The sequence below is a fragment of the Procambarus clarkii genome, chromosome 30 (assembly GCF_040958095.1).
Source record: "Procambarus clarkii isolate CNS0578487 chromosome 30, FALCON_Pclarkii_2.0, whole genome shotgun sequence".
NCBI lineage: Eukaryota > Metazoa > Arthropoda > Malacostraca > Decapoda > Cambaridae > Procambarus > Procambarus clarkii.
This window is the reverse complement of record NC_091179.1, coordinates 23,229,199-23,237,958: the sequence shown is the minus strand read 5'-3', so window position 1 is coordinate 23,237,958 and position 8,760 is coordinate 23,229,199. Positions and strand designations below refer to the sequence as shown.

Below are 8,760 nucleotides of genomic sequence, written 5' to 3'. Positions count from 1 at the left end.
GACCAGTTCCCAGCACCTGCTCCCAGCACCAGCTCCCAGGACCAGTTCTCAGCACCTGCTCCCAGCACCAGCTCCCAGGACCAGTTTCCAGCACCTGCTCCCAGCACCAGCTCCCAGGACCAGTTCTCAGCACCTGCTCCCAGCACCAGCTCCCAGGACCAGTTCTCAGCACCTGCTCCCAGCACCAGCTCCCAGGACCAGTTCTCAGCACCTGCTCCCAGCACCAGCTCCCAGGACCAGTTCCCAGCACCTGCTCCCAGTCCCAGCTCTCAGCACCACCTCCCAGCCCCACGTCCCAGCACCTGGTTGATACCTGGTTGCCTACTGGGCTCTGTCATATCTACATGTGATAGATATGATGCTACGGGGAAATAGCGTCGTGTGCAGTCGTGGGGGCGTGACGCTTGCCCCGAGAGCGACAGGGTGATGCACCTCTGCTGCTGCTGCTGCTGCGGGGAGCCATCACTGATGGCTTCCGTGCATGTCCCAGTGGCAGGAGCCGCGTCGGTCGTCGCCCCTGCCGGCTGGTCGTCGCCCCTGCCGGCTGGTCGTCACCCCTACCGGCTGGTCGTCGCCCCTGCCGGCTGGTCGTCGCCCCTGCCGGCTGGTCGTCACCCCTGCCGGCTGGTCGTCACCCCTACCGGCTGGTCGTCGCCCCTGCCGGCTGGTCGTCACCCCTACCGGCTGGTCGTCGCCCCTGCCGGCTGGTCGTCGCCCCTGCCGGCTGGTCGTCGCCCCTGCCGGCTGGTCGTCACCCCTACCGGCTGGTCGTCGCCCCTGCCGGCTGGTCGTCGCCCCTGCCGGCTGGTCGTCACCCCTACCGGCTGGTCGTCACCCCTGCCCGCTGGTCGTCGCCCCTGCCGGCTGGTCGTCACCCCTACCGGCTGGTCGTCGCCCCTGCCGGCTGGTCGTCGACCCTGCCGGCTGGTCGTCGACCCTGCAGCTGGCCGACTCCTCACTAACCTAGACAATGTAAACAGTAAGTTAGACAAGAGAGTAAACAGTAATGTTTAGGATGAGCGGAGACGTAAGGAAAGGACTCGCGTGGTGCGCAGCCCGTGCACACGAGCCACAGGGAGGCGAGTATGTACCAGTCTAGTGTAAGGACAGTGCCACACTGAACCACACAAGAAATAGTTGACACTCGCTCCATCCATAGTTCCGAAAGCAGATACGACAAGAAAGAAATGGATGGAGAGTCATTGCACTCTAGCGATAGCTCAGCAGGTGGGGCCCAGGAACTGTTTGTTCCTGCAAACATTGCTATGTTAGTAAACATACACCCCCTCCTCCCCTCCTCCCACACACACACAAACACATCTATTTGTGTCGCTCTGCTGATAACGCGAAGATGATGAGGATTGGTAAGTTCAGGGCAGCATGGGGCATAGGGCACACGGCTGCTGCATGGGTCAACACAGACACAGAGGCCTGAAGAACACTTCAAACAGGAAGGAAGTGAGCGGCCTCGTAGAGGAAGGCCCCTGGGAGTAGTCACGCACAACGAGCCATATAAATATATACACATCATCAGTACATGTTAAGCTGGTGAACATGAGGACAGCTTCAGGGGAGGGAAGGCAACTATCAGCAGAGAGCGCCAAGCCATTACGACTATATAGCACGTGGAGGGGGTCAGGATAAGGATTTGGGGATGGGACGGAGGAAAGGAATGGTGCCCAACCTCTTGGACGGTCGGGGATTGAAATTAAAATAATTTTATTGAGGTATAAATATACACAAAATGATGAAGTAGCTCAAGTTAGTGCCTCGCAGATGTCAAGCCGCCTGCTATCGCTGTAATCGATAGATACAGCGAATCATGTATCTATCGATAAATCATCGATAGATACAGCGACAGCAGGCGGCTTGATATCTGCGAGGCACTACACATCAAAAAGTCAACACCAGCAATCAACAGCCAATTAATGCACAACTATATTCTACCCACTTCAAGACTCCGCTCCAATATAGAAGCGTCAAGAAATATGGACCAATAGGCCCTCTGCAGTTACTTCCATTCTTCCCTCTCATTTATCCAATTTATACCCATTGCATCGTGTTCTGTCTTGTGTTGGTCAAAAGTTTGTTCACCTCATCCAAAACTGTTGCAACATATCACCTCACCCAAATGCGAGTATATAAGACAAGCTGTTCAATGTTAACATTAAGTAAAACTCTGTTTAGTGTTTTCAGGTTACTGTGTGTGTAAACTAAAGTCTTTGAAAATGTAATAAGTTATTACGAAACGCGTTCAAGCGTCGCGTCAGACTAGAAATAAAAATTAATTTTGGAGAATTGATTTTTCAATTACCATCAACAGAAAAAAGAAACATAAGAAATTTTGAGAAAATTCGTGTTAGAATTATTAATCTTACTTTTTCGGTCATATTTAACAACATATATATTTGTTGTATATATGTACGGTGTATATACGTAAGGGTGTATGTATATACGTACATACACCCTTACCGACGCACACCAGGGGGCCAGATTCATGAAGCAGTTACGCAAGCACTTACGAACATGTACATCTTTCCTCAATCTTTGACGGCTTTGGTTACATTTATTAAACAGTTTACAAGCATGAAAACTTGCCAATCAATTGTTGTTATTGTTATAAACAGCCTCCAGGTGCTTCAGAGCTCATTAACTGTTTAATAATTGTAAACAAAGCCGCCAAAAAATGAGAAAAGGTGTACAGGTTCGTAAGTGCCTGCGTAACTGCTTCGTGAATCTGGCTCCAGGAGACTAGAAAGCGGGGCTTGGGAGCTATTGTTCAACCCAGTAAACACCAACTAGGTAACAGATGAGTGAGTGGACCCACCAAGGAACATAGCAAACTAACGCGATTTTAACCTCAATAGTTTATTTTTATGTGTGTGCACCTCCAAATATTATCTTCAAACCCGTAGTCCAGCTTTCTTTATAACTTAAACCAGCAACATAATCGTCCGTGTGCGAGACAAAGGCGGCTCATAAATACAGACGACTGAAACTGAGGCATCGTAGGCTTCCTTACAGCGCTCTGTAATGGCCTGGCCAAGTTCCCGTTTTCTCTACTTGTGGGTCAAGGTCGGGGGAAAACGGGAAGATGTGGAGCCTCCGAGCGCTCGGCCCCCTTTAACACAACACCCATTGTCTTGTTTATATCTCACACACTCACAGTTTTGGGGATTAAATGTGAAGTTGTGCAAGAAGATATCTCCTGGGAGCTGTTGGTGGGTATATGGGAGCCCGGACACAGTGTCTCAGAGCCCGGACACTTGTGTCTCAGAGCCCGGGCACTTGTGTCTCAGAGCCCGGACACTTGTGTCTGAGAGCCCGGACACTTGTGTCTCAGAGCCCGGACACTTGTGTCTCAGAGCCCGGACACTTGTGTCTCAGAGCCCGGTCACTTGTGTCTCAGAGCCCGGTCACTTGTGTCTCAGAGCCCGGACACTTGTGTCTCAGAGCCCGGACACTTGTGTCTGAGAGCCCGGACACTTGTGTCTGAGAGCCCGGACACTTGTGTCTGAGAGCCCGGACACAAGTGTCTGAGAGCCCGGACACAAGTGTCTGAGAGCCCGGACACTTGTGTCTGAGAGCCCGGACACTTGTGTCTGAGAGCCCGGACACTTGTGTCTGAGAGCCCGGACACTTGTGTCTGAGAGCCCGGACACTTGTGTCTGAGAGCCCGGACACTTGTGTCTGAGAGCCCGGACACTTGTGTCTGAGAGCCCGGACACTTGTGTCTGAGAGCCCGGACACTTGTGTCTGAGAGCCCGGACACTTGTGTCTGAGAGCCCGGACACTTGTGTCTGAGAGCCCGGACACTTGTGTCTCAGAGCCCGGACACTTGTGTCTGAGAGCCCGGACACTTGTGTCTGAGAGCCCGGACACTTGTGTCTGAGAGCCCGGACACTTGTGTCTGAGAGCCCGGACACTTGTGTCTGAGAGCCCGGACACAAGTGTCTCAGAGCCCGGACATAAGTGTCTCAGAGCCCGGACACAAGTGTCTCAGAGCCCGGACACAAGTGTCTCAGAGCCCGGACACAAGTGTCTCAGAGCCCGGACACATGTGTCTCAGAGCCCGGACACAAGTGTCTCAGAGCCCGGACACTGGGGCACGCTGGTTCCCTATATATGGCTGGGAGAGCCGTGGGCGGACTTGGTAAGGAAGTTGGTCTTGATGGACCAATCATACAAGATCCAAATCCATTAAAAAGAAAACCTAATATTATTGGGAATGCTTAAAGACTCTCACATTGTAAGCTACGAAGCTCTTGGGAGCAGAGTTATCATTAGACGCCCAACCCACACATCATATTCATAACACAATAATATACATTTTGGAAATATTAGAGACTGTTGCAAGTATGCTTGAAGTTCAGAGGATACCTGATCAACCAGGCTGTGATTCATGCGTCAGGCTGAGAGCAGCAGCGTCCAACAGCCTGGTTGACCAGTCTAACAACCAGGAGGCCTGGTCGAGGACCGGGCCGCGGGGACGCTGAGCCCTGAAACCATGGCAAGGTAAGGTAAGATTTAATATTTCCTTACAAAACCAGGATTGACTAAAACAATTTGATCAACTAAATTGTCATTCCTAGGCCTAATTTTGTTCATATATGTATTATGCTAGGCCTAGCTAAATGTTAGATTTGGGTTTTGTCTTCTTTCTTGGTCTCTTAGTCAAAATTAATAATACAAGCCAGCTGGACTTGTGATCCTGTGGTCCCGGGTTCGATCCCGGGTGCCGGCGAGAAACAAAGGGCAGAGTTTCTTTCACCCTATGCCCCTGTTACCATCAGTGAATAGGTACCTGGGTGTTAGTCAGCTGTCACGGGCTGCTTCCTGGGGGTGGAGGCCTGGTCGATGACCGGGCCGCGGGGACACTAAAAAGCCCCGAAATCATCTCAAGATAACCTCAAGATAGCATGTAGGCTCCGTCTCCATGGGATGTATAGGGTCGGTCATAACGGCTCTTTACAACCACAGAAGTCGAGGAATCTTCCCTGGGAAAGTTCCCCCTATACAAGAAGTATTACCACTGAAAATGGAGTCCCACCGAGGGTAGGACTGAAGAATCTTTCCCCAAGAAGGCGGCCGAGAGACAGGCCGGCCGGGTGCTACTCTCTGAACTTCAAACGGGTCGATAGTGGGAAGGAGGGCGCGTGGGCGGTGTGTCGTGTACTGTGGGACAGGGGGAAGGGGGTGTCATGTGAGGGGGGGCGGGGTGTATCGGGTGGGGGTGAGATGCGAGGGTGGGAGGGTGGGAGGGGGTCATGTGAGGGGGGGCGGGGTGTATGGGGTGGGGGTGAGATGCGAGGGTGGGAGGGTGGGAGGGGGTCATGTCGGGGGAAAGGAACGTGGGGTAGCATAGTGGACCTCGATTAAAGTGTTTGCACAAGAAGGAAGGAGAGGGATGGTATACAGACTGGTGGCCGAGTCTAATGTCAAGAGGAAGGAAGGTGTGTGTCGTGGTGGTGGGTGCTGGTGTGTGGGTGTGTGGTGGTGGTGTTGGGTGCTGGTGTGTGGCTGTGTGGTGGTGGTGGTGGTGTGTGGCTGTGGTGGTGGTGGTGGTGGGTGCTGGTGTGTGGCTGTGTGGCGGGTGTTAGTATGAAACTGTGTGGTAGGTGCTGTTGCGAAGCTCTTGGGTAGGTGTTTGTGTGAAGCTGTGTGGTGGTGGTGGTGGGTTCCTTTGTGAAGCTGTGGTGGGTGCTGGTATGAAGCTGTGTAGTGGTGGTTGCTAGTATAAAACTGAGGTGGTGGGTTTTTTAGTGAGCCTGTAATAATGTATGTGATAATGAATCAAGTATATTGGAAACCTCATTGAGGAGTCAGAAGCATAAAAGACTGTGGTGGGTATGTGGGCCTGCGGGCCGCTCCAAGCAACAGCCTAGTGGACCAAACTCTCACAAGTCAAGCCTGGCCTCGGGCCGGGCTTGGGCAGTAGAAGAACTCCCAGAACCCCATCAACCAGGTAATCAACCAAGTATCAACTCCCAGAACCCCATCAAGCAGGTATCAAGGAGTTACCAAACTCACAAGTCAAGCCTGGCCTCGGGCCGGGCTTGGGGAGTAGAAGAACTCCCAGAACCCCATCAAGCAGGTATCAAGGAGTTACCAAACTCACAAGTCAAGCCTGGCCTCGGGCCGGGCTTGGGGAGTAGAAGAACTCCCAGAACCCCATTAAGCAGGTATCAAGCAGGTAACCAGGTGTAGGAGTAGCAAGGACTCGCGCTTAAAGGTGAATACGCCAGGGGGACACATACTGGCGTATTTCTTGACACGGAAGGCGTAACACCATGCATCTTGCACACCAAAGAGGCTCGTACTGTTAGGTTACTTGAAGATGGTGTTTCCCATGACTGTCGAATGTGTGTAGACAATCGAAGCCGTGTAAGATAGTCTCCCGGTGTTTACATCGACGGAGTTCTTATATAAGACTATAGAGAATCGTCGTGTTGTTTTAGGGGGGACGAAGGCAGAAAAAGAGGAGGTCGAGAGATAGGATGACAAATGAGGAAACGGAGAAGCACTAGGTGCAGGGGAAAGTAGACTAGCTGGTGGAATGTAACGAGGAGGAGGATAATAATAAGGAGGAGGATAATAATAAGGAGGAGGATAATAATAAGGAGGAGGATAATAATAAGGAGGAGGATAATAATAAGGAGGAGGATAATAATAAGGAGGAGGATAATAATAAGGAGGAGGATAATAATAAGGAGGAGGATAATAATAAGGAGGAGGATAATAATGAGGAGGAGGATAATAATGAGGAGGAGGATAATAATGAGGAGGAGGATAATAATGAGGAGGATAATAATAAGGAGGAGGATAATAATAAGGAGGAGGATAATAATAAGGAGGAGGATAATAATAAGGAGGAGGATAATAATAAGGAGGAGGATAATAATAAGGAGGAGGATAATAATAAGGAGGAGGATAATAATGAGGAGGAGGATAATAATGAGGAGGAGGATAATAATGAGGATAATAATAAGGAGGAGGATAATAATAAGGAGGAGGATAATAATAAGGAGGAGGATAATAATGAGGAGGAGGATAATAATGAGGAGGAGGATAATAATGAGGAGGATAATAATAAGGAGGAGGATAATAATAAGGAGGAGGATAATAATAAGGAGGAGGATAATAATAAGGAGGAGGATAATAATAAGGAGGAGGATAATAATAAGGAGGAGGATAATAATGAGGAGGAGGATAATAATGAGGAGGAGGATAATAATGAGGAGGAGGATAATAATGAGGAGGATAATAATAAGGAGGAGGATAATAATAAGGAGGAGGATAATAATAAGGAGGAGGATAATAATGAGGAGGAGGATAATAATGAGGAGGAGGATAATAATGAGGAGGATAATAATAAGGAGGAGGATAATAATAAGGAGGAGGATAATAATAAGGAGGAGGATAATAATAAGGAGGAGGATAATAATAAGGAGGAGGATAATAATAAGGAGGAGGATAATAATGAGGAGGATAATAATGAGGAGGAGGATAATAATGAGGAGGATAATAATGAGGAGGATAATAATAAGGAGGAGGATAATAATAAGGAGGAGGATAATAATAAGGAGGAGGATAATAATAAGGAGGAGGATAATAATAAGGAGGAGGATAATAATGAGGAGGAGGATAATAATGAGGAGGAGGATAATAATGAGGAGGATAATAATAAGGAGGAGGATAATAATAAGGAGGAGGATAATAATAAGGAGGAGGATAATAATAAGGAGGATAATAATAAGGAGGAGGATAATAATAAGGAGGAGGATAATAATAAGGAGGAGGATAATAATAAGGAGGAGGATAATAATAAGGAGGAGGATAATAATAAGGAGGAGGATAATAATAAGGAGGAGGATAATAATAAGGAGGAGGATAATAATAAAAACAAGTATATGAGTGTGTGGAAAATAACAAAATTCAGAAAAAAATGAAGATAACAGAGCAGAAAAGTAGAAGAATAAGAATAATAGAACAAATCCTCAGGAGCCTTGATGAAGGTTCGAACCTGAGCGCCGAGTGTTCCCAGACGCGCGCTAGTCACCTGTACCACATGGAAAAATAATTGCAACCTGGAGTGCTGCTGCACCCACCAGGATCACGAGGCTTCCACTGAAGCCTAACCGGGGTTTCACACAATCCCCCCCCCCATTCACTCGGGCTCTGTCAACCCGTCAACACAGTCAACGGGCTTTGACAGAGCCAGAGTGCATGGGGGGGGGGGGGAAGGGAATTGTAAAACTCCGGTTAGGCTTCAGTGGAAGCCTCGTGATCCTGGTAGGTGCAGCAGCACTCCAGGTTGCAATTATTTTCCATGTGGTGGCACAGGTGACTAGCGCGCGTCTGGGAACACTCGGCGCTCAGGTTCGAACCTTCATCAAGGCTCCTGTGGATTTGTTCTTTTGATATATCACGTTAATGTGATCTCTCTGTGTAATAAGAGTAATAACACGAACACTCAGAAGGAGAAGAATAATGATGCAAAAGAACACTCCAAGGGAGAGACGCCGCGTGAGGCGTGTTGATGGTGTGGAGGAGCGTATGTTTGGTCCCCCGGGCGTCAGTGAGGCGTGTTGATGGTGTGGAGGAGCGTATGTTGGGGCCCCGGGCGTCAGTGAGGCGTGTTGATGGTGTGGAGGAGCGTATGTTGGGGCCCCGGGCGTCAGTGAGGCGTGTTGATGGTGTGGAGGAGCGTATGTTGGGCCCCGGGCGTCAGTGAGGCGTGTTGATGGTGTGGAGGAGCGT

The 8,760-nt window shown here is 49.5% G+C and overlaps 1 protein-coding gene across 1 annotated transcript; it reads left to right on the top strand.

Annotated features, from left to right (window-relative positions):
- Positions 1-468: 468 nt before the first annotated feature.
- On the top strand, positions 469-7,949 carry LOC138369949 (myb-like protein X). The gene is made up of 2 exons (XM_069333703.1): positions 469-972; positions 6,570-7,949. The coding sequence occupies exons 1-2, from the start codon at positions 469-471 to the stop codon at positions 7,947-7,949; spliced, it is 1,884 nt and encodes a 627-aa protein (XP_069189804.1).
- The last annotated feature ends 811 nt before the right edge of the window (positions 7,950-8,760 follow it).